Source organism: Branchiostoma floridae, chromosome 2, assembly GCF_000003815.2.
Source record: "Branchiostoma floridae strain S238N-H82 chromosome 2, Bfl_VNyyK, whole genome shotgun sequence".
In the NCBI taxonomy this organism is placed as follows: domain Eukaryota; kingdom Metazoa; phylum Chordata; class Leptocardii; order Amphioxiformes; family Branchiostomatidae; genus Branchiostoma; species Branchiostoma floridae.
In genome coordinates, this window is record NC_049980.1 from 18873869 (window position 1) to 18900893 (window position 27025).

Here is a 27025-nt window from a genome sequence, read left to right on the forward strand (position 1 = left end):
TCATACATACACAGTAATCGGGACGACAAAGAAACAAAGTCCCATGGTTCCGTCGTGTTCAGTGGAATAATATTGTTCGTTGCTAATGATCTCCTAAAGAAACAATGCCTCTGCTTTTACGGAGGTAACAGCCATATACAAACATTTCAGACCCAGACAGATATTGTGCGGAAAATCGTTATCTTTTCCTACTTCCCGTTTTTGCTAGGAACATCCTTTCTAATAGTTGATACACAGAACAGGATGGCCATTTATAAAAAAAAAAAAAAAAAAACTAGGAGCTGGAAAAGCGTGACGATTTTGCGTTCCAACATCTGCTTGGTGATTACTAGTGGTAGAGCCTCGGGCCCCGACGCGATCATGTCGCCGCATTTATGTGTACGTACAGTCGACGTTAAAGTTTATTGCAAGAGGTAAAAACAGATCGATGATATTGAGGGGCCCAACCAGACATCCCTGTCAGGACTCTCCCCACTAGAGCCCAGCACGACCTAGAACTCACAATCACTTCGGATCAGACGGACCCCCTGCCATACCCTCGCCTCCCAGTTGCCTACATATAAACGTCGCGGCGGCGTAACTAAGGTAGAACTTCCATCGTTTATCAGCAGGCGCGACCCGCGAGGTACTGCGGCAGACCAGCCTACGCGCCGGCATCTCGGTTGTCAGACTGCAGATCGCTGCCAGTCCTGCTGGTGGTGCCGGCTGCTTGCGACGCCCTCCTTTATAAACTTTGAGAAGGCATTCAGCAGTTTCTTCGACTGTAACATTCACCCTCCGACGCCCATGGAAGTTGGACAGGTGAGTCATTGTCTATCAACCGTTTTGGAAACCACTACTGCTAAAATCTCAGCGGGTGTGGCATATACATGTGTAGCATGGTTTTTCTAGAGACAGCGGGAAATTGTCGGTTGCATCCTCTGAATTTTTCGCACGACATATCAAACTTGGCCATATTCATATCATATCTCGTGTCGTGGTCCATATCAACACGTCTGTGCGAAAATAGCATGACCAGAGCTTCTATCCGCCCTTTCTTGCCGAAAGAGGAACAGAAAGGAGAGTATGTAATTTATGGTGTGGCCGTTATAAACTGCTATTAGATTTCCGCTTACTTTGAACTTTGAAATCACCACGTCGAAACGATAGAGATCTTTCCCGCGCGCGAGCTTGTTTATCTCGGGGCGCTCTTCCCTTTGACCGTGACCCCTCTCTGCTCTATCCTTCTCATGTTCTTTCACAGAGTTCTCCCTCGCGGGTGCAGTTATGTAGTCTGATGTATCAACACATTTACCCGTGCTGTAAAGACGCGTATACTTGCGTATAACTGAAGGTTGACAAGTTTCAGAAATAACTTTCAGAATTCGTATCGTCAGGACAAAAAGACCCATACCCTGGGCTTTTAACTAAAGAGTGAAGTGACGCAGCTTTGTGATGGTGAGGGAAAGCTGAACTCGGACAATGCAGTCATACTCTCCAAGCACCTTTTCCAAGATAGAATTTCCTTGTGATCGGTTTTCATAGCTCCACGTTTCTGTTGCAAACAGCCATCATTATCATAGAGGTCCATAACTTCTTGAGTTATGTTATGCAGAAACCCTCAAACAAGCAAAGGAAAAGCGCTTGTACCATAGTTATTATACAGAAATTGGGAGCTCGTAAAACGAACGATCTTACATTCCAACATCTGCTTGGAGATTAGTTTAGACAAGGCTGTGTCTCGGGTTGCACAGTTTACCAAACACAGGCAAGGTGACCCAGGACTGAACCCAGCTGCCGTGCGGACCGTTTCACGTATCTATGATAATTTGTTAGCCAGTGGAATGCCACTTCATCAATTCTTCATCACTGCGGCAATATTTGACACTGCCAAATGGTACTGCAGGCCGTGAGCACGCTGCTGTCCGTCTCTATGCCTATCTCCAAGCAGATGTCTTTCACCCTCCGCCGTTTCTGTCACAAACGACCTCCCTGAACCATCCTAACATTAGTTAAAGAAACTGGGGCTAGAAAAAAACGTACGATTTTGAAACGGAGAGAGACGCCGTCATATACAGCATATAGGATGTGAAGGACTTTTAACTATACCTACCGCACAGTGGAATGTCCCCAGTGTGTATTGTTTGGGTGTTCCTGTAACCTGTAATAGACACCGTAACAGCTTGTACATCTCCACTTTGGAATCACGGAAACCAAGGAAACCGGGTCTTAGTTCATTGGCTAGCTTGGAAACCTTAATATACCCACGCATAACTCGGGCTTGAGCATATCAGAATGTCGTGACAGTCTCAGCAACCCTCCGTGTTTTACATGACCCCTCTCATGCTAGTTTTCGGTTCTGGTAGGAATCTGGTAGGTTGCCTTTTATTCAGTAGCGTTAAACTGATCGGTGAAGTCAGTATAGTTTCGCTATTGATCTGAGTTTTTTCTTTGGTCCTCACTTACGCAATCCAGTTACCGTTTTACAGACCTCAGTTCAGTACCCCAACAAGTCTCAACATGAGACGCCTGGTGTCGGGAGGACTGGAGTGGAGGTGACTGGTGGTTCTGCCTGACGACCTGACGGCCTGACATTGTGTAGGCTCAGCCTTGGGGAACCTCGGAGTTCGCCTACTCCACAACTTGTTTTTGTTGAACAAAGGTGAGTGTAGCTTAAGCAGCGTTCCAGCGGCAAAAGTCACAAATGTCTTGGGCGTGGTCAATCAAGCTTGTAGACGCCTGTATTATATTATCCACGTACATGTATAAGGCATCATAACAGCCATAGGAGGGTTACATGCAGGGACTTGCATTGGTAATCTTTGTAAAGGACGGGATATAATCAGACACAAGCAAGACGTATTCTGAATATCTATGTGTGACGCTGATATATGGTAAGTTATAGTATTTGGTACGTATAGTACGACGACACTTCCGTGCAGTGACTCAAGCAAGCCAAGGTAAGAAGCGAATGTATCGTCCCTTGTATAACTATTGCGAGTGCAGCGCTGAGTCGTTTTCCTAATATGAATGTTACTTATATGCGCAGTGTTGTCATCGTTCAACCGCCTTAAATCGCAACTGCGGATTGATAGCGTATAACTTCGGCTGCGGAGATGATTTGAAATGACCAGCTCGTAGCGGTGACTTTTTGAGGTCGTCTTGCTCTGGCTTGTAAGGGCGTAACGGGCGGCATCAACTTCAAGCAAGCTAGCAAGACGACGACATCCTCAAACAGTTGCCACCGCTAGCTTTGTTATGCATTTATCGTCTCTTAGTGTTACACATTCAGTACCATTCAAGAATAGTTAACACTGAAAAATTGTCGGTCTGTTTTGAATGAACCACCCTTAAAAATGTCGTATGCGTGACTTTTCTCGCCAAGCTTCTAGAGAAGCGTAATCTAGCACCAAGGACAGGGCGTGGTCCTATCAGTCTCATTACAGCTGGTGCGGAACTTCGCACAGGCACGTTTCACATCTGTCAACAACGTGACGATGTGTTTGGCATGTCTACTAAGGACACGTTTTTGAGAAAGTGAGAATCTAAATTAGACCCACTCTTAAGTTACCCTTGAAACTTGCCGCTTGCGCAACAGGTGGAAAGATCGAGTTGACAGAAAACGTGGGCTTAATTGTAATGGAAACTCCCTGTGCGGAGAAGTCCATTCCAATAGTTCTGTGGACAATATTAGAAAGCTAGCAGCTCCGGGAAAGTTTAGGAGCTGGCTTTGTGATTTTGGTCGTGTTGCTTGAACAGCACAACTCAAGAAGCTTCGGATAAATTGTTATAGATCGTTAACGGTGGCAAGACATGTATGTAGATCTGGCTAAAATCCCAGAAACTCCAACCATGGCTCAAAGGTGCCAGATAGGCTGAATTCAAAAGGAACAAGTTTTACAATGGGTTGATAATTACAGTTTCTGGAGTCCTTTATCTTGCTAGTGTATACTTATAAGAATTAATTTATGTGCGTGTGCTCAAAATCTTAAATTACCGGTAGTGATCCATGAGATGAAAAAGGCATACATGGAAACAGTACATAGAATTGAAAGAAAAAAAAACAACTAACAGTTGTGTAAACCATTATTCCACTCCCATACTTCCTCTGCATTGTACCCTCCTTCTCAAACCTCCCTTCCTGGGTCCTCCCTAAGGCTTGTGTTACATTTCCAAGCATGGAAAAATGTGAGGTAGGCCTAGGTGGGGGGTTTTGATGCTGTTGTTGCACCATCTGATATCTACAAGAAGAAATGAGCCATGGTCTGTGTCGACATCCTGGTATCAATCCATTTCCAGCTTGAGACTTTGCTTCCCAACAGTCACTTCCTGGCCTGAACACTCACTAATAGTCATTAGGCAGAAATCATTATGGTGTTGTAAGATTGGAACTTTCTTATCTATGGTCCAAACTGCCAACTTGTATGAAATGGTTATCCCCTGTTTGCTTAAATCCTTTATTGAAGGAATAGCATTGGCAGAAGTCCCAGCATAGTTGGTGTGCCAGCTCTATCTCTTTGTCAAGGCCACGGCATGAAGCTTGTTTGGAACAGTGTTAGGTCAATCAACAGTCTCATGGAATCTGTGAGAAACACCTGCTACCATTTTTGTAGCCTTTTCCAATTCGCCTCGGGTGTTAAAGGAACCCCCTTGTGGGTGGGGCAACCCCTATTTCCACATAATCAAGCCACGCCCATCATCTATCTATTACTTAAATATTGAGAGGCAGAAAATTTGGTAATGAATTTGTCTTGATTGAGATACATTAAATGAGAGGCCATCAGCACTCACAATGTCAATGAACAAAACGTTACATGAAAAAGTTTACTGTGTATGGTGGATAGATGGGTCATGAATCGTACTCCATTATATTGAAACAACTTGCTCATTAAAGTTGAAAAAACTAAAACCAAACCAAAAAACAAAAGTATTTTCAATATTTTTCATGAACTTGAATCAAGATTTGTCTAATTACTATTAAGTTGTAATAGCATTGTTTTGTTTTTAAAGTTATCACGTTATCTGTATGGCAAGATTTTATTCTGGTTACATCAGTCTCACTCAGCAGGACAATAGCTCGCCTGTCAAGTCTGTGAACTCTGAAGGACCTTTTGGGCTGGTCTGCTATTGATCACTGAACAACTTTCAGGGATTGGCCGACATTTGCATGTCGTGATGGTACATTTTCAAGAGTTTGGTTATTGACTGTCTGATGCAGACTTAAGAAACTAAAAGTGCGAAACAACCAGAGGGAGGAGTAGAACAGAAAGAAACAGCATCCCGACTCCCGAACCAGCGCCGAATTGGGGCAGCCGGATCACAAATCCAACGTGCAAACCACAACACCAAAAGCTCAGAGCTGTTGGCATGGTCAGTTTGGCAGCGCTTGAACCCCACTGTTACAAGTGTCAGAATTGAAACAACCAAGTTGTTAGCAAGTGTTGTGGAACAGATTTTGGCCAGGTCCTTACAATTTAGGTGTCATAAAGACATGTAAGCTGCTCGAATTTATTTTATTTCCTACATGGCATCCCTAACTGTTAAAAGTTCTTTGGATTGATCAAATGATCCTGCTTTTCCCCCCTCTCACCACACTGTTAAACTGTTCTGTAGGTTTTATTGTGTATGACCAAGCCGTGTGCATATGTGGGGATATGAATTATAGATCTGCTTGTCCTGGCACCACTTGGATCCAATTTCTATGCGGTGCCTGATTTCCCTAAACATAATAAAACATTACAACATCAGGCCACAGGCCATTAGTTTGAATATTGTTTATGGCAGGATTAGAAAGCCATTACAAAATTGCATCTGCTCCCAGGTGCGTTTTACACACATATATATTCCTGAAGGAAATAAACAGGTAAAAGCTTATAAAAGCCTATCACTCATTTATGTCAGAAGTGGCCGTAGATTGCTTGTAACTTATTAAAAGTAAAGGCCTGCACGTAAATAAAGTTGTCTGTAATAAAAAGTGGAGAATTCATAATCATGTGGGATGCTGTGCACCCAATTTTTAAAGCCTTGAGTAAGATTGGGGAAAGATGGCAAGAGAAAAATAAAATGGTGGAGCCCGGGAAGTATACTCTTGACAATATAAACTCAGCCATCTTGTCCACAAGTTTCATATTTTGCTGGACCAGTCTTCATTGCTCTAGATTGTAGGGCATATTGGCATAATGATTCTAAAAGAGCCTTCATAATTATGCTTGAATTATATCTTGCATGATCCCAAACTGTTAATGAGACTATCATTACCAACTTGAAGATGAATCTGCTGAATACCATTCATGGAACTGTTACAGCACTTTTATTGTCTGCAATGTCATGATGAAAAGTAAAATGCATCTTCCTATGGAAAAATGAGTGATGTACTTGTCACATCTCTTTTATCATGTATGTAAAATATTCATTGCGTTCCTTTTGAAATCTGAAAAACTGTTTGTAAACTGTTAACGCATGTCAATCCAACCACAATGGCTGCCGCTGGATACAAAGCTGAAAGTCTTTATTTAGCATATCAACTATTCATCTATTCATTCATACTGCTCATGTAAATGTGCAGTACTGTAGGTAAAAAGACAAAATAGTTGTAGTTGAAACTGAGGTGAAGCATGCATGCTTTTTTAAATAGCCAGTAGTAATGCAATGCTGCTTTACTGCAGCTTGTGTTTTCAGCCAGGTCACCCCAATGTTTTTTTTACATGCAGAGGTCTGATGTGTGAGGGTATGAAGTGGCAAAACTAAGCCAAGAAATTAAAGTGGTTGGACCTTGTAGTCTTTGTATGGCATCTAAGAGTTTCTTCAAAATTAAACATCACATTACCTTAATTACAAATGGGCTACATGTTTTGTATGTAACGGGGGCCGCCCTAAGACGGTTCCCGTCCTAAGACGGTACGGATTTTTTGCTGATCTTATTATCCATAAGTACACCGTGTTTGTTGCCACTGGCTATGCTGATTACAAAGGTAAATAAACCAAGTCCATGCACACAGCTTTAATTTGCATTCCAAGTATACTTTAACATATTTACTTCATGTTTTTTTAAAAACAGAATTCTGACAGTAATGTTGACAGTGCTGAATCACTGCGGTCACCGGCCTCTGCGTATTGGCGGTTCGTGTCGCTAACTATACGAACTCGTCCAAGCAGTCACACAACTGCCATGATACACATAAATAAAGCTCCATAAAACACTATGGATATGGGTCTTCAAATGTTTGTTGAGTAGAAAAGCAACCAAAAGGAAGCGACATAAACATTGCCACCATTGTACTCCCAAGGGAGTGTGGCCGTGAAGGTTGCAGACAAGAGAACGCTCCAAAGATTTATTTGACTGTAACAAATGATTCGTGCTGTCTATGAAAATAAGACTTGATAGAGAGATGTATATGATATTTTCATATAATCACACAGAGTTTTGTTGATGTTGGCGGTGTCGTTTTTTCGTAATGGTTTTTTTAGTCGGGCATTCACAATCAGTGCATTCAGCCCATTGCCCGTAAAAACATCAGCTGGATTGTTCTAGGTACAGCCTTCCTCATATGAGACAGAAAGTACATACAGTCACGATTTTACTGTTAAAAGTAATCTAAAATATCATACTATTAATTTTTTTCTGTGTACTTAAATTTACCCCTTACTTCTGAAGAGAGCAAAATGTAAAAAAGCGTACCGAGTTAGGCACACTGTCCAGCGTAGCACAAAATTGGAAGGTTACATACACGAAATTGTCTCACAGTGTTTGCCGCTTGTAACACGCAGCGCGAAAGGTTCATGAAGCACATGAATGCATTTCTTATTCAAGTATGTTGTTCAAATCTATGTGTAAAAAATTCAGTCATCAAACTTTGACCACTCTCAGGCAACTAGCGATGGAGCGCCATGAGTTTGAGCGCAAGAAAAAGCGTACCGTGTTGGGGCACCTCCCGTTAACTCTTTTAACCACACAAATTCAATATCTGCTTAGGCCAATCAGTCATCAATATTTCAATGTAAGGCATTGTAATTATGAAATTGCTTGTAATTGTTTCATCTGTTTGACAGAGGACTACTCATCTTTAATCAGCAAATGGTCAGCATCAATACAATTTGAATTTTCAACACTGCTTCTCAAACTAAAGGTATTTTTATGGGAAGGCTGACCTAATGAAGGACCCTTTGATTTACAATGGGGAGGATTGTCAGATTTCCTTATAGATTTCCTATACAGTACTTTTACCATATTCAATAGGGAGTTAAATGGAGATTGAAGCCGACTTTTACTGCAAATATCGTGGCCATAAAAAGGTGAAGGTGTCAGTTTTCATCTGTGGAGGAACAGCTGTCATAAATCGGAAAGCAATTTGCAGGTCTTGAGGGATAAAAGATAGGTGATAGTGATAGAAGTGAGCCCTGAAATGAAATAAACATACCTAATCATGTATATTCCTGGCTTGACAATTTGTCTGTAAAGCTGTTGCATCTAACAGGACTTTTCTCACTTCACCCTGGTGTAAAATTGGGTACCTGACTTCAGGCTGGGCTGCTGGGGTCAGAGGTAAAAGGTGGTGGAAAGGGAGAGATTCCATTTCCCAATACCATGCCCATTAGACACAGTGGATTGACAACCCACTGCCCCTACTTTGGACACAACTACAGTGATGTAGGTAAACTGCTTAGCACTGGACTAATGTTTTTTGACAGCCCTCGAGAACAACAATAAGTCATCAATACCTTAAGTCATAGGTTAATGTGGCATTCATCCATATATGATGATACATCATTATTTGGCGCTAACTTAGTTGACCTAAATCTGACAGTAATTGCACCAGGTGCAGCAATACAACTGAAGGTTTGAGCCACTCACATCCACCTCAGGAAGGCCCCCCACTCTTTTTGATAAGTGCAGTGGTTCTTAAACGTGCTCGAGGTGTGGCTCTTCTCAAGCACGGTACCTCGGAGTCAGTTCAACGTCCTATCCAAGGGACAGCCCTATTAAAACTGAAAGTAGATACTGGTACTCATTTCCACCTGAGTGATGTGAGGAAAGTTGTGTTAAGTGCCTTTCCCAAGGTTAACAGTTGACAGTTTCTGGGTTATGGGTCGAACACTGTACCATTATGCCACATGACCCCTCTAATGTTACTCTGTAGCTGCTACATGTGGCCTTCTCTATGCAATCATTTTCAAGTACCCATTTGATTTGCTTTTATTTTGCTGAACTTCAAAGCTTTCCCTTTAGTAGTTTACAAATGATTGCATTGTTAGTGCTCTACCCATATTCCTATACTCATGGTAAAGGCAATACTTCAATGCCACCTTCTTTGTGAATGAAATGCCTGCATCATTGCCATACACCTCATTTGGCAGTTAATTAAGTTAATCTGCAGCCTGCAAGTGCCAAACCCATCCAGCTCTGTTGACACCACCATTTATATCCAGCACAGCAGGAAATTGCAACGTGTCATTGACTGTAATAAATCGTAAGGGCTACTGTATCATTGGAGATGCCACCAGCCTGTCCTGGTGTAATTGGAGATGCAGTTGCTATGAGGTTACGACCCCACAGGACTTGGTCTTGGGTTCTCCCTGGGGAGACTGGGACATTGGCAGGCTTTCAGTGCTGGCAACAGTATACATACAAAACGTCAGTGGTGAGTTATATTGTTGACATTTATGTTCAGTTCATGTCATGGTATGAATTTGTAGCTTAAATGGTGTTTTGGGCACTTTGAGTGCTTGAATATAGCAGTTGGGGACTGCTTTAGTTTGCTAGTGGTGTTATTAGCATCTGTTTAGTACAGCAAATTTAAAGTCCTTTACATGTCTGATCAGCCTGAAGCTAATGTTGTATACAGTCAGATAGATTGATTCAAAGTACCAAAGAGAGGAAAAACCATTAATGTTATGTATCATTTGTTAGACCTGAGCTTCTGCTGTTGAGATGAAAATAACACAGCCACACGTGATAGTAGACTGCATGCTGCCATGTGACTTACGGTATGTTCCCTCAAACTACATTGTACAGCGGATTGAAATGTCCAACTCATTTCTTCACAGTTGCCCACACTGTTATTTAGTACATTAGGTTACATTTGTGGAAAAATTTTCTACAGATTAGGCTTTAAGGTCTGCCAACGTGTGCTCTGTGATCATTAAGTGTTAGCAGATCAATGAGCACTATATTGACGTGAACACATGCTGTCATTGGCAGCACAGTGGATATATAATACACCATTCACCATTCATGATGAGGTACCTATGGGTAGATTTTCATGATATCTGTCCTAAATAATATTAAAATTTTGCTCTAAACATATCAAATCGAAAAGGATTAATCAAATTGCAGCTATTCTAAAAAGACTTTTAAAAGCTATTTTAAAAAGACAGTTTGAATTATGGATTCCAGATGACTGTCCTACCATGAATAAAAATCCTCTAGAAAAATACTTAGTAACAAGGCAACCAAACCATATTCTGAACAGACTTTGCAAAATGAATCAAATATGAACCCCTTCCCCATAGTCTAGTGAACGTACCCTGATTGGCTTGTCAGGACATTACAACAGTAGAGGAATGTGACACGATCATTAACCTCTGGTGGGGGATAAATTTGGATCCATGCCTGTCCTTGAATTGGTCATACAGACATACAGATGTGTCTGTGGCCGGATCTGGTGCCAGCCTCATGTGTTTGGACCCTACACTCTCTGGTACACCAATCAAAAAAGCGATGGTGAAAGTTATTTTGAACCACAGCAGAGCTAATCTTCCACTGATGATATATGATAGGAGAGATAGATAAGACAGACAATATGCACAGTAAAAATGTTTGCCTATCTCTGTTGGACAAGTACAAGGAACAGTGGACCTGTGACAGCTTAACGTACTCCACCCTGAAGACCGAATTTCTGCGATCCTGTCTAGAAGCTTGCATATTGGGTGAGTGACAACAGCCCAGACTTGATCATCAGACCTTTTGGTCCAGAGCAGGCAGGACCATTTAAAACTGCTGGAATATGCATGCTGCTGTTATAACACCTTTATTAGTAAACTGTTGTAAAACTATGGCCCCTGCCCGTCTTAACTGTAATGTCAAATATATGTCAGAGTATGCTGTAAGTTATGTTTTATATCTCCTACTATTTGAATTTGATTTCTATGTGTTGTGTGTGTGTGTGTGTACCTTTTGTGTACAGTAAATTCTAATAATACCTCATGCTTATCTAAGTTAGGTCTAAGAAAAAAAACGATGTGTTCAGTAACGGTCCTGAAAAAAAAAGTTGGTAAGTATGGAGTCACCTACTTTTTTTAAACACAACTGAAAATTTTCCCCCTTTAATGTGATCTCTTGCATTTGGTAGGTGGCCTTGCATTTAAACGCACATCCCTAGCAGTGGACTTAGCCTCCAGCTGCAGTGATTGCACAAAGCTGTGTGGCCCAAGGGCCATTGAAATGGAGATTGGCACTGCCTATGCACCATCTAGTAAGGGAAGGACTTGCTTTTGTAGTTCCTGTCTGTTACATATAAGATATATATAATATAATGGTTGCATTATCTAGTGTTGTCTAGCCTTATCCTCAAAAACAAAAATTATGTTTTCCCAAAGAGAAAACATATTGTTTTTGCTAGTGTGTTTTTCTTCTTCTTCCCAATCAGAGCTTAGAACTGCTGGTGTTATTAGCATATACAGGTTTGTGATCATAGCAAACTCTGTATTGGAAATTATAGGTTTGTGGTAGTAAAACCTGTAACATTATTGGTAATTTCAGGTTTGCGACAGCAAAGCCTGTATTGGTTTCGTAAAAGGCAAACTGCTGCCAGGGAAACATCCCACATCTTCTTGAAAATGTTGCCTTAACACAAATAACAGGACAAAAACCTGTTACTGTACTGTCTTTGGTTTCTTGCAATTTTCAAGAGGAAGCAGGAAATTTGTGGAAAAGTGGTGGGTGCCCATCAAGCAGAGAACTGTTGCTAGCCAACCTATTTAGTTTACCCAAGGTTTTACCGCACTCCCTCAAGCACCCAGGCAACACTGTTGCATAAGGAGAAATCTCTTGATGATATCATCATGTATGAATATGTCATAAATATTTCAACTCTGTACCAAAATATCACTTGAAGCCTGCATATCAATGTCTGCCTGAGTTTGTGGTGAAAACACCTGTATAAGAGAGACTTATGGGGCAACTGGGTTGTTGCATGATACAATTGCTGTGTACTTAAATATGACCTTCAACAAAATGCAGCCAATGGGGAAGCCTGGAGATGAAGAATACTTTTCTGGCAATTTCTAATGATATACAACTTTCTACTGTCCTCATTAAGGCAAAATATCAGGTCTAGACAGCACATACAACCATAGAAATAATTGAAATACATCATGCAGAATACTGAAAATCAAATTTGGTAGACATCATTTTAGCTTACTCAGCATCTCAAAAATAGTGAATTGTATCCATTTAAGCAGAATCTAACACAGGAAGTGAACAGAAAATCAGAACTAAGTCAGCTTTTCCATCCCATTTGCTGATCAGTAAGACAACCCCAGTGGGACTCTAGCCTATTAAATGCAGCTCTTTCACTTTAGAACGCTTTTTGTGAAATAGGATACTTGTACTTGGCGATTGATCATACTTAAAACAGGGTCTGCGTAATAGATGAGAAGGTTCTATGGCACACCTGATCTCCATTCTCCATCACACAGTTTAAATGGCTGAATTCCATATAAAACCACTCTGGCACTGTGCTATACAAATTTCATCACAATATCTATAGTGGAGACATTGGCCTATGGAATGCAGTTCTTTGCATGTAGTTGTATGGTGATAAATTTGTCTATTTTACTTCCTGTACAAAGTTGCTGTTTTTTTACACCCAGTTGCCATGTGTTAAATGGAAACACCATAAAATAAGGACCTTGCAGCTTGGTGTATAGCTTGTTTTTGTGCCTTTTGCAAAAACAAGAAAACTAATGGTACAAATGTGTTAGGGTGTATCTATAAACTTCAGCGGACCTGAACAGTACCAGGTTCTGTACCGGTACACACTACTAGATCCTATTGAGCACCTTTTCATAAATCACCTCCCAAATATGAAGGTCTAAACTACTGGTAGCAGCTTTTTTATCTGGTCAATCAGCAAGGGAAAAAAGGACCAGTAATGGTCATCATATTGGTCAATCCCTGTTTTATCAGATATTTCAGACTTATGAACGGGAAGCATGAAATTCTCCCATGTTCTTTATTTCCTGCTCTATTACACATGGGAATCGGAGCCCACACGTCCCAATCAATAAAATTTGTTTGGCCCCAAGCACAATTTATAATTCACTACCCTAATACAACCCCTGTCAGGCACCTGGCTACAGCAGTAACTCAGCTTCAAAGAAAGATGACATGTTTTATGGGAAAATTAATGTTTGAAGTCTCCAATTTCCTCACAGTCCTACACTCTGTCATTACCTCCCCCACCACAGATGGCAATGACATGCTTCGAAGCCGGTCCCAATGTAACATATCTTCATTGTTTCAAATTGGAAATCCATTTTTCCCAGTAAGGAAGCCTGGGGAGCTGTGATTGTACATCCGTGCCTGTCAGCATGATTTGTCGGCAACGGGACGGGGAGACACGAAAGAAAACCTGCTTAATTCCACTTTAGTATAACTGCAGTAAGAGATCACAATATGAAACACTCCTGCCCTTTTCTGGATCTGACCAGAATTGAATAATTCAGCCAGTATCTGGCCGTGCATGCAAAATAGCAGCGGAGAAAGGCATCGGCAATCTAGCTATCAGAGATCCCTGCTCAGATAAACCAATCATTATGCCAATAGCTTTCCCCCCGCCTTCAATTGTTTCTGGGAGATTTAAAACCAATCAATGTGGCAGGTAAATGGCTGCGTGTAATCGAGATCTGCGGCCAGGATTTTGCGGCTAGCGTTTGGTGGGAACTCCTTCCCGCACTGTTCAATTTCCCCGTGGCCTGGCAACACTTCTGATCAGAAGCTCCCAAGGGCAATGAGGGAATTGGCATTCCACGCGAGAGGGATCGTTGAGTCTTCACGTGGATGGGTGATCCTTGTCGTACAATGAAGAGGAGTCCATTCAGAGTCGGAGACAATGAGGTCTGTGCGCTTGCTTGTCGGTACACCTGTTCCCTTGCCGTTGTCCCCCAGTCTTTTGTTACACAAAGGGGCTCGTAATGGGATTTAAGTTGCAGGGTATTTTGGATCCTGGTATTCCATCCCATTTGTTTGAGCCATGTAAATAAGGGTAATTGCCATTAGCCATTAGGGGCAACTGGGTCACAGAAGACTCAGATGTCTACATTTATTACTCAACATCTTAAAAGATGCTGTGATAATGCTGCTTTTTTTAATTATCACCAACGGACACTGAGAGGGCTATTTTGCCTGTAATTGCTGTGTTTAATCAAGATCAGTGTGTTGATAGCAGGAAGTCATAAGCTGCAGTTGCACAGAACAGATGGAGTTTTGGTGTGCATTTTTGATGATTCATCACATCAGTGGGGGTCACATGTTGGTCTACTAATACACAGTGTTATACGACCAACTGTGAAAGGAGAGCCCAGTAAATGGAGATGGCCAGAAGTTATTTGGGTTATTCCATATGTTAAGTATGAAAGGGTTATAATTACATATTGGATATGGTAAATGGGGTGGTTTGAAGAGAAATAAGCTGGTTAGAGTAATTCCATGGGTCATGTTGTAATGTTAACAGTCTGAAATCAAAAGGGTGTTAAAGAAATGTAATGTAATGTAAAAGATTACATTGTAATTGTTTGACCCAGTAAGAATACAACGCTAAATATTCCAATTGTAATCAAACACTTAAGATTGATGATGCCTACGGGCAGCCTACCCAAGAAACAGTATATTTCATTCTAGAGGCCATTATCACATTATCCATGAGTACACATTAAGCTTTCATTACAGTACATGTACATGTGTATATAATAAGCCGCCATCTGATATGGAGAGCAGATGTTTCTCCAGAAGTAACTTTATTCAGCAATAGGATTAATGATGTGTTAAATCTGTAAACCGTGACTGTAGGAAAGACATTTTTATTCCAAGCTTAAAGTACTAATTATTTGTGATGCTGGATCTACAAAGCAAAGGTTATCTGGTGTTTATAACTGTATTGTTGCTGTTCCACAGTGTCTAGTGCTGGGCCCACTTTTCCATAATCACTATTGCAGTGGAAAGTAAATGTATGCTTATTGTTCTATTGTGTGAAATGTGACAACTTTACACTGTCAGTTTGAAATTGTTTGCCATTGATTTAATGAAATGGAGCTGGTTTAGATGGGTGAAAGTTGGAATTTCACTAGAAGCACACATTTCAGCACAACGGTCAGATACTAACAAAGAAGCTGCCACAACACTGTTGGGATAGATCATAGATGTTTCCAGTCTTACAACATGTGAAATATTGGAATTTAGGCTTTATCCATGAATGTACAATGGAGTTTGTTACCACTATTACTGTAGGTTGTTATGGTATGTGTTGACTCTTCTTTTCAGAGGCCATCTACACACCTTCTAGACTTCTGGTTAACTGCTTCTGCATGATTGATGAATATACAATACAAAGGATACTGCAATTAATTCTGTTTGTATTATGATGATACTTTTGATTGAAGTGTTTGGCTTCAAATTTCAGCCTGGAGTAATGGGTACCAACATGCATTCAGCTTTTATGGTTTCACCCCTTGAGAAGATATTTTGCAAGTTGCTTCCTTGATGAAAGACAGACACATCAACTGCATTTAAAAAGATACCGCAATTCTGGAAAAGAGAAAAAAATGGTTGCACCCAAGTGTGCAGCTACCATAATCCATCAGGCCCTAATGCATGTACAGAACAGGTGTTATGCCATGTGGCAGGGTTACCAATTATGACACTCAGATTAAGCCATGAGCTAGCGATTCCTTTTTATATCTGGCGTGCAAGAACATTAATAGACTCGCAAATATTTTAGTGTACTTTTGGGACTTGATAGTCGATATGATGGATCTGCCATCAATTCTACCAGCACCCACTTTTCCAACGTCAAGGCCGATGTTGGTTTAATATTCTAATATCTACATCCCAATCAGTGTGTATTCATCATAACGTAATGGCAGTAGGCCATTAGCCATAATGAAGTGCTATTGAAGTGTTGTGCACGAATAATCTTGTTTGCGTAACACCATCACAAGAGAATTACACAAGCGCTCGTTAATTGGTTGGTTTTGATTGATGTAAATCTGCAAGATCCTACCAGCGGTGGCACTGTGATATCGCACATAATCTGGAAAAATCTTCACCTTCATTTGTAGTATGTTCATTCTAAGTTACAGTTCATAAAAGGCCTCTCCAGCAATTTCATTTTTTTGTGGGAATTGTTTCACAATGTATGGTGAGTTTGCAATTCTTGGTGGTACTGTTTGAGCATCAAATACTGACAAAAGCCATGCAGGTAATATTTCAAAATTTTATCTTTTACCTTATTCTTCAAGAATGAGTGTCTATGTCTTATTTTTCAGCTGAATCAAATTTTATTTTCAATGAAATATTAAGAGTTGTAATAATTTTCAAGATGACTGGTCATTCCTATACTGAAAGGAAAAAGAACAGGCTGTTGTTTTGAGCTGCAGATGTTACATGAGGTTTCATGATGAACCCGAAGCAGACCTTGTATACTTATCACTAGGAACACCCAATTTTAGTCAAAAATTGTAAAATTAAGTATTTCTGGGGGTTGTATACTTAATCACTAGAATGTTACTCGGCTGACATTTGCTCAGTCAGATGTCTCTGAGTATTGAAATGTGACATTTGCACAGCGTTCTGCTGTCACGTCTGGTTAAATGAAAAGACCTTTGTAGTTTACACTTTGTTGGGAAGAACGAACCTTGCCATTCTGTACCATCAGGCATGAAGTTGCATCGTCGCGACTGTTTGATGCATGCAGTCTGGCATTTTCCTCTCTTGCCTCTTGGATGGTACAAAATTGAAACACAATGCAGTGGCCCAACATTCATGCGTCATATTTTCCTGTCTGATGGAATGGGAAATCAACCAAAAGAAACATTAGTGATGCTTGACACAGTGTTATCAAATATTTCCTGGAGTCATAAAGTTTAATCTGCAATTGTTTTATGCAGAACTAATTTTAGGTCAACCTTTGAAAATGCTGTTCCCCTTTTGATTTGGTTACCATAAAGAAAATGCAGACATGACTAATGTGCAAAATTTTGATTAAGCCCCAAACTTTGTTGTGCAAGCTAGTCAGACAGTCTGACAGGATTGAATGCAAAGGAATGCTATTGTCTGACACCTAAACCAAGCAGGTTATATGATTATGAGCTCCTTGCCCAAGCCCTGCGGTCCTGATAACCAATGGTTGATATTGACTTCAACTTATTTTCTTGTGGTTTGTCGTCTCCCAGCTCAAAGGCAGCAGTTTTGGTCCTTCTTATTTTTCATATGTTGTTACTTTGGTATCCCATTGATCACTCTTCCTTGGAAAATAATGCTGCCCTGACCCCTGAAGCAGGGTCAATTGATTGGCAGCCAGTGCTGGTCTGTACCAGTGCTCTGGGCAGGATCATATGGCAGGGTGGCAAACCTAGGATGTAAAAAAGAAAAAAATCTATGGTAAATACGTAAGCATAAACTCATGGGTTTCAAGATTTACTCCAAAATTTTGCCATACAGACTCTAATACAGTACAAATGTGAATCCTTATCAAATAGTCAGGGAAATTTGATAAGTCTAGTCCTTAATACGTCTGCTGAACTTAATGTAGACGCCATATAAATGCAAATTACAGAACCTTTGATAAAACGGTAGCCAGCAAACCCACCATATGCTAGATACAGTTAGTTACTGTTGTAAATCCAATTTAATGTGAAGTTAATTTCATTGCATATGGCAGGGCATATAGTCTCAGTCTCTTTGCAGAGGCAGCCATGTGGGTTGTCTACGAAGACAGGAATGTCTGCCTGTACATTGGGCTTGCTGCGTATCATAATCTTTGGGATGGTTCACATTCTCAGTCGCCGTCAATGTTAAATAGAAATCATGCATTTTAGTACAAAAAGAGGATGTTGGAAGAAGCCAAAGAAGCATACAGTATAATGAAATAAATCATCCTTTGGCAACCAGATTATCTACATGTAGTGAGCATTCCTACAACATTCCAGGACAAGCTTTGGAAAATAATCATGGCAGTGCCATATCTTAGAATCTGTCCAATTGTAAATAATACTATATAGCATTTTTAGCACTTACAAAATATGTTAATTGGAATATTGGAAAGTGATATACAGAAGGTAAATAATGTCATAAATGATTTTTCGATGGACTATGCAACTGCAAGCCAAAACCACAGGTATATTTTGTATACAGACGTGCGACCATATTGCTGCAAATAAAGTAACCATATTGCTGCAAATAAAGTATTTCAAAATCTCAGATTGAAGATGATATCCCTAAAGTCATTCTATAAAGGTTTGAATCAATAAATGCTAGCACTGTTCTGTTGAGCCGTATCCTTTGATACATCTTAGACTTCTAACTTGCCCGTGGCGGTGATGAACATTCAGAATAGAAGCCACCAGGGACCGAGATAACCAAATTGAAATCTCTGCTGCCAAATTGATAAGAACAAGCCAGGCAACACCATTGATGGAGGTACTACCAGGAGTGCCTGGCTCCATTGCTGTTCAAGTCTGCACTGAATCATAGTGAAGCCGCAGGCAGCTCGTCAAACAATGCGTTGACAGTCGTTATACAGGAGGTGTGGTTTCTCTATTGTGTCCCTGTAAGTAATACCTTGCTCAAGTAATCTCTTGTGGCTTCTGCATCCTTTGTTGCTGAATTATTGGTCATATCTTATTGATGTGGATCTAAAAGTAAGTTGGGGTGTGAGGTTTTTGTTTTATTGTCTGGTAAGTTGTTTGGATGATGGATGGATCTCTGTTGCCCTCCCTATCATGACTGCATGCTTGTTCTTTTGTCTGATATCAACTTTAGGATAATATATCGATTGGTGTGGAAGGCCCTTTATAAAAGTCTCTATTGTATTGGCATGGATTCAAAATATCTAACTTAAAAGATTTTCATGGATAAAATCACAACAGTAGAGAACATTACTTATGACTGACTATCAAGAAAGAAAACAACTAGTACTGCTGTAATTTTGTATAAGACATGTTCATTTTCCCTCTTAAGCTGATTTGTGATGGAAATAATGGGGTTAGTTCTGGGTGTTATATGAATCCCTCAAGTAAATTGAAGGCAAAAATCTGTTAAAAAGAAATCACTGAAAAGTCACAAAGCCTGTTGGGAAACCATGAGAGATTGTTAAATCCCCAGGGAAATACATGGAACAGCCTAAGCATGAACTCAGAAGTGTAATTAGGTTGGGAAAGATTCGGGTCATCACTCTTGGTCAGGTAGAATTTGATTCAGTCAGAAATTTCATAGTGGGATGTGTCCATATCAAATACCCATTGTTGATCATTGGGTGTGAGTATTCCCTATAGGTGTCTCAAGAAAAGGGACAGAGGAGCAAGCTTAAGAACAAAAATTCTAATTAAGGGAATTAACTGTTTGCTGGACTAGCTAATGAATTCTAAGATCCAGAACTCTAGAAACAGTCTTGATGTGTTTTTGACCCCAGGAACCTATCGGATAGATTTTCAGCACCTTGGAGAAAAACATGGCTTGTTTTATCTAAGGGAATTTTGTTCAATTTGGTTTGTGAAGATATCCTTTAGGTCGTAGGGCTTGTAGAACAACAAATGTAGTACAAAAAATGTTCACATCTGTAAATATGTATGCATTCAACATCGATGACAACTATGCTTCAAAGACGAGTATTTCTCAAAAATATCATGACTGTGTTCTTCCAGCTGCTATCAGATGTTTAAAAGCCTCCCTCCTCTCTCCTCAGCTGAATAAAACTGTGTCTTGGGGAACATTAGTTTGGACATAAATGGCAAGAGGAAAAAAACTGTGTAATATTTCTATTGGAGAAACTTAACTGCTTGTTGGTAGAGCTATGGAATTTAAAGATTCACAAAATAGTAGATAAACAGTCCTGTCGATCTTTTAAGTCTAAAAAGATAGTATTTCAGCACCCCTGAGAAAAACATTGCCAATTGTTCTCAGCACATTTGGCTCATTTTTGTTATCAAGGCACCCTTAAGCCAATTGTTGGCCTAATCTTATAGGGTTTGTTGAACAATGTACATGTAAAAAGATTGTATGTTGTGACTATATTCCTCCTGGTGCTATCAAATGTTTGAAGGCCTCTCTCTCTCTCCTCTCTCCACAGCTGATCAATACTGTATCTTGGGTAACATTAGTTCTCCATGGAGACACACTCCTCAAGGTGAAGGGGTCGAGCCTGCCCTCCCTAGACATCCCCGGCTTAATTAATAAGTATAAGCCGATAAGGCCAGCGGCCCCCAGGTCTCCTCCCAGGATCCCAAGCAGTTGTGAGCAATATGTTATCAGGTCCCAGAGAGAGAGAGGGGAACGGGATGGTTCATGCACACACGCACACACATTAGGTAGGACGGGTTTGGCCCTGTATCCACCAGACAGCAATGGCTGAGCAACCATGAGTGACCAAAATTGGATTTGTGACAAAATGTAAAAGGGTTTGTTCTTTATTTCTGAAATTCGTTGAGAAATCTGTCAAATCTTCGGTTGCTCAGTGGTTGTAGTGCAGTGGAAGCCTCAAATGAAAAGGGTGTGTTATATGTGTATTGCTACAGGATATAGTGTGGTTCTCCTGGCACTGCTCTTTTTAGTCTTGGCTATTAAGAAAATGACTCCGTAAAATGATTGTGGGTAAGGCCACACCCACTGCATTTCCTGGTTATCTGACATTTCTAGTAAATTACAGCAACTGTTTAGGGAAAACAGGAAAACTTACATATAACTTTATGTGATCCCTAAAACTGTTACAGTACTGGCTATGGGATAAGGCAGTTTTGGTGTGGATTTTCCTCACTGCTATGTTTGAAAATCTGGGGTAAATTGGTGCTGCCTGAAGTATGTTTGTGCCAACATTCTATGTATTAGTAGCTGCAACAGGATGTTTGTTTCCACAGCCCTATGCTCTGACCCCCTTAAAGTTCCGACACCCCTACATTATGGTTGTGTAGTCCCCCCCCCCCCCCAAAGTGCGAGTCAGCCTAAAAACTTTATGTACACTCTACAAGTTATATGAAATATCTTTCCCTCAGGTTTAAAAGCAGTTCCAACTGTGCACTCCAAAGGTCACATCACATAAGATCCCTTTATGGAGCAGTAAAATTGCATCTTACGCCCCGAGGCAGAGATGAGACTGAGCCTGACCATAAAGTATGGTACCAGTAATACCATTAGCCGTGTGCCTTGGCAGTGATAGTTGCCAACCCGCTGTTGCCCTAATATCGCACCTGAAAACATTCTTGCAGATTGCTCGTAACATCACCTTGATAATTTTTCATTTACAGTTTTAATAACTAAATGAACATAATAACTGTACTGGGTACAAAATGAGGTCCTGTTATACTGACTCCTCATACATGCAAAGGTTCTATTTAGCAAATTGCTTACCCCAAGATATTCCAACTTGCTGTATTGGATTGACATCATTCTTTGACTAGCACTTTGGTTGGCAGGGAAAATGGTATTAGTTATTAAACCAGTCTTAGAACTTGAACCCTGAACAGTACTAGCAAATTGTGTGCTGAGGTACCTCGAGGTTATATTTTGTGCTAAAGTGAGCGGGATTTAAACCCAGAACTGGTAAATCAGTTTTACTTCTATAACAGGTACCTCTCAACGAACAGTGATCATTAACCTGATATATTGTCGCTGGGATTCTATGTGTCAAGTTTTATGATTACATATGGCTATTGGAGATAATACATCCGGAAGTGTTATACAGTGGTGTAAACATGTTTTACCACCCAGTGGGAGAGAATGGTCCCAAGAGTGAGATTTAAGCAGCGCTGAGATGCTCTGATTTTTTTGCTTACAGGAAAATCTGTGTAATTTGTAGTCAAAGGTACACATTAGGCAAAGGGGTGTCTGAGATGATGGAATAGCAATCACTGATATCAGACATCTTTACAAGATGGAAAAGATTGCTTGTTTTCCTTCCAACACCCAAAGGTGATCAGTTACAAATACATGGTTTCCATCTTTGCAGTGAATTGGTTTTGATTACATTGCTGTATTTCCCAACAAAAAGTAAACTCTGGGATTTATTATATTATTTCAGGCATTCCTCCTTTTACCCGTAGATGGGGAAGTAAAGTCAGCAGTCCTGTGAATAGGGGAACTTAAAATGCTAGCCACACAACTTGAGTCTGAATTTCTATTGACTACTTGTCATAGAAAAAAGTGTTCTGCTTTGCCTCAGTCCGAGGTTGGTTGCTTTACTTTTTTTTGTAACTTACTCTTACCTGGTATTTGATGGCTCTGGAGTGTTAGAACATGAAACATACTCATGGGTTCTTGTACAAGTATAGACATCATGCAGGCTCAATTTGGATATCACTTGCCGAGAGCTAGCTGGCAGGATAGCCATAACATTGAGGAAGCCCATTTTTCACAATCCTACATGAAAGAGGTTACACACGTACTAATGATTTGGAGAAGATTTTCCAAAGCTTGCAAAATGTTCTTTTCACCAAAAGTACTTCAATGCCCAAGTTTAAAGCTAATAGCCAGCAGTGCAATTCTAGCGCTATCTGCAGCACCACATTCACTTAATGATAATGTCAGCTTGCAATGAGCACATAAACTGGGTTTTCAAACTTTACTAGTAATGTCTTGATGCCTTGAAATGGCATGGGAATATATATCATGTTATGGCATTGCAGAAAGACAACTTGTGTTGTGGTATTTTCCTTCTTTGACTTCTGAGGTATGTATGATTTATCACTGTACAGAACATTGAAGGGATCTTTGCACTGAAAGAAACCTGGGCTAGATGTAGCAAGGATGGCCAAACTGAGCTACAAAATTTGTCGAGATGTTTATGGTGTCTATGGACTAGCGGGGCCCAGAACCAAAGCCAGATTATGATATGCTATTGGAAAATACATAATCTAGTAGATGACAATGAACGTTTTTTTTTTATAGATAACTGACCTGAAGAAGAAAACATTTGAACACAAGGATGAAAAAATATTGTCAATCTTGCTGTGTTTTATAGGTTAGATCTGATAACCATTATTGTTTTAAGAACACCTTTGAGAGCTCGTCTTTGGGAAAAAAAGGCTGGATGGTCCAACCTAATAGCTGTTTGATCCTTATACCATAGTCTACAAAGACTATTTATCAAACACAGCACAATCTGTAGGTTTTCAAGTTTATATGCACACATGATAAATAAAGCCTGTGATCTACCAGCAGTGTTAAAAATACAAAACGTGTAAAATCATCTATATGGAAGCTCCATGGCCCTGAACTGAGCAAGATATATGGAAGTGACAGCATTAACCTTCAGTCTGCTAAGGTAGCTATTTTACACCAAATTTGAATTGAGATACTGGGTTTGGAAGCAAGAAGAAGGTTTATCATCTCTCAAAATAATTTCTACATGTGGTTGACGATTCCCCAATGTTTGAAAGTGAAAAAAAAGACATCCTAAACTACTTTGAAGTACCGGAAGGCTATTCAGCACCAAGGAAAATATGTATAGAAGTATAGATTTACTATGGCTAGTATGTATTGCTTTTCCCATATTTGTGACCAGGTTCTGTACAGCTACAATAATAAATAGAAGGTTGTTTATCTCTTATGTCAATGGCTTTATAAAATTATCATAGAAAAGTTGTTATAGAAAAAAAAAATCAAGCGGCACTGATTTTATAATTTTCTACATAGATTTGGAATATCTCAGAAACAAGGAATTGAATTGGTGTGCCATGGAAGCATAAAAACAGGTAGATATATGGAACAACTAGAAATGTCTCTTTAATACTTCAAGAGAAGTCCCAAGCATTGCACCCACATAGACTATTAACTGCAAAATTTACGAAGTAGTGTCATAAAAAAGCAAGACAACTGTAAGTTACACTCCACCAATTCCTGGTGCAGGGGCAAAAGGCTGCACTGGTGACCCTATAAAACCCTAGCAGCCTAGAAGTGGTCTATAACTGGGACAGTATATCCGCCCCCACATACTTCTCTAACTTCAAGCTCCTTCAATCAATGTCTGCCCTTGGGTTACATTTGTAACTTTTGGGCGGTTGCCAAGATGAAAGTGACAGAAGGAGCGTTCTTGATGAATAGTGCTCATCCTTAAAACTGAAGCAAATAAATTGAGGTGCAGTGTAAGGCCACATGAAAAGTCATGGTCAGCACTTTTATGGCAAACACCAGATATCCATTTACAAATTAGCCTTCTTTTGTATTGCAAAGCCATCATCTTAGCTTCCAGCTTTATCAATGGAATTGTTCAAAGTTGCCAATGACTATTACCTTGAACTGTTAAGCTTTCAAATGTTGCATCTCTTGTGTTGCATTAATTATTCATTTTACTTAAGACTGTGATCTTTACATTTACAATCTAGATTGTTCTGGAAAGGCAAGGTTACGACAAGTGAAATCTCTGGGTCAGGCTAAAGTTTGAGTGTATGAAACTGGATGGGAGCGTGATCTGTCAAGCTGTCCTAAGCACAAGTTGGAAGTAACTCTCCACCATCTAGGGAGAGCTTGGGGGATCCGTTAGAAACTGGAGCTTCCTCTTGTCTCTCCTGGTTAGTCCCAGTTTCCATCATCGGTTACAACTGCGGTTTCACCCTGGCAGGTAGCTTCCTTCTCACATGTTTGGAGAAGTGTTAGCTGACAGGGGGGGACTTGGGGGATGAAAGGGATGGATAGGAGAAATACACAGTGGATCTACTTTGATAGATCTCAAACCTATGGGAACATCTGAAAGAGGTGGTTTTACACCCTATCTATTCCATGAAAATGTTCAAGCTTAACCCACATATTAATCTGTTGACTATCCATTAATGGGTTTATCGAAGTAGAACAATAGACAAGTAAGCATGTATTTAACATATGGGATTGAGAAAGTGATTCAACGTACAGTTTAAAGAAAATTTCAATACCATAATATCCATAAATAACAGTGGAAAATTAACTACATTGTACGTTAAGAGGGGTCCTGTTTTGGTGTGTATACACTGATTTTGTGTGTCCACTGTAAAATGTTGTACTAACGTAAAAAAGGATACAGGTGGAAGAGTTTATATATGTACCATAACATTATTATTATTATCTGTATTAAATGCAGAGGTTACACAGGAAAGTAGGAGACTTTGATCAAAATTAGATCCCAGCAAATTCTTTTGTATTCCTGGGGGTTTCCAGTATCTGGCAGTTGTTCATTGATATCCCCTGACCCCTGAAACATCCTCTGGTTTCACTGTAGAGATGCGGTCATTCAACTTGTAAATGTAATGGCCTTTCATTAGGGATGCTGTTTTTAATGAAATACAAACAGAGTAGGTAGTCATCTATCTTACATGGTGATTGGCACAATTGGGATACCATAGCTCATATGCAGTGCACCGACCAGATTACGATGGATCTGGTAGGAAAAGCAGACTAATTTTTCCAAACCACCATTGAGCAAAGTAAACTATTTGTCTATGCCACCAACACTGAGTGTCCCCATTCGTCAGTTCATAATTATGGAAATTTGATTCTGTTAGCAGCATGGGATGACCAAGGCTTTGCACATGTAATCAATCCTCAGGGCAGTGGCTCTTATGTCCGAACTGTAACCAGGGACAATTTCATGAGCAAATGATTAGCATAATTGAAGCAAGCATTCTGACAAGCTGCCAATAGATGCAGCACCTGATCCCTCCTCCCTCCAGCATGTTACACACCACCAATCAGCTGACACCACACATGTGACTAAGACAAGCAGAACAGTAAGTGGTCGCTATTCTAAATCAGTCTGCCAGCTAGCGTTGGAGAGGGAACTGCTTTGGTAACAGGTAAGGAATAATATCTTTCACGGAGAGTTGTTTGCTATATGTGCAAGGATTATATTGTATGTAGTGCATGGATGCAATACCATGTGATTGTTATAGCAACAGTACTTTTGAAGTAGTAGTAACAGTTATCATGATATTATTTAAAGATTCTGTAGGTTTAGCCTGTAATTCTATTGCAGCTGTTCAGTTTTCAAAATTCTCCCAAAGGTCTGAGACTATTGGAAATGTTTGCCAGTCATGATCATCCTCAATAGTGCAAGATTGTCACAGTATATCATGATCAAATTTAGCCTGAGAGGAGAGAAGAGACTCGGGAGCTATATTACGGCTGGATACCAGGCTAGATCAAATAAGCTTTTCTGTATGAAAGGTATCAATCAGCTGCTTAGCAGGCTTCCTTTAATTTTGTTGTTACTAGTAACTTAGAGTTCTATCATGTTAAATATGGCAATAGCCAATCAAATATATCATAATCAAATGTTGGAACAGCTAATCAGCATTCAGATACTTCAACCCACCAATAATCTACTGTACTCATCCACCATCTCAGTTGATTTAAATAGTTGCAAACTGAACCTGTTTCTTGCTTGTACTACAGGTACTACAAGGTTGCAAGATGATAGCACAATATTAGAAGCTCAAATAAAAAGAACCTCAGCCCTGACTATACCAGGAAAGTCCAAACTCAAAATGATGATGGTTATCAACCAGAAGTCTAGTAGAATAGTCCAGTTGTGACTGAGTCAAAATTCCAAGTAGGCCTTGACAGTTACTCAGGAAACTGTAATGATCATTCTAAAAAAATCACCCTGAGCTACAATTTTACTCATGCCATGGATGACTAAATTTCCCTTCTGGTGTTCTGAAGCATGTAGAAGTAGAGATGTATACTGATACTCGACCCTGAAGAATTTTCATGTACTGGTACATCAGTTCAGGCATCCAGACCTGCCCTTGCACTGTACCTGAACATGCTAATCACTTTCGAGTTTCTGTCTTTTAAAAGTGGTAAATCATC

At 40.1% G+C, this 27025-nt stretch overlaps 2 protein-coding genes across 8 annotated transcripts in view; one reads left to right on the forward strand and one right to left on the reverse strand.

Moving 5' to 3' along the window:
• The first annotated feature begins 367 nt into the window (after nt 1–367).
• Nucleotides 368–27025, forward strand: part of LOC118409610 (CMP-N-acetylneuraminate-poly-alpha-2,8-sialyltransferase-like) — a 46453-nt gene continuing 19795 nt past the window's right edge. The window contains exons 1-2 of one of the 7 annotated variants that reach the window (XM_035810753.1): nt 368–801; nt 2469–2641. Coding sequence is in view for 2 of the 7 variants with exons in the window: in XM_035810751.1 (XP_035666644.1) it covers nt 9471–9610 (140 nt within the window). In the remaining 5 variants the exon portion in view is untranslated. Of the gene's footprint in view, nt 802–1896; nt 2353–2468; nt 2642–9217; nt 9618–10350; nt 10906–13021; nt 14096–22156; nt 26008–27025 lie in introns of those variants that run through there. The other 6 variants (XM_035810754.1, XM_035810751.1, XM_035810758.1 and 3 more) reach the window with 6 other exon arrangements.
• LOC118409606 overlaps nt 14388–27025 on the reverse strand; it is a 52208-nt gene continuing 39570 nt past the window's right edge. Inside the window, exon 25 of the mRNA XM_035810746.1 lies at nt 14388–17606. The gene's annotated coding sequence lies outside the window, so the exon portion shown is untranslated. The remainder of the gene's footprint in view (nt 17607–27025) is intronic.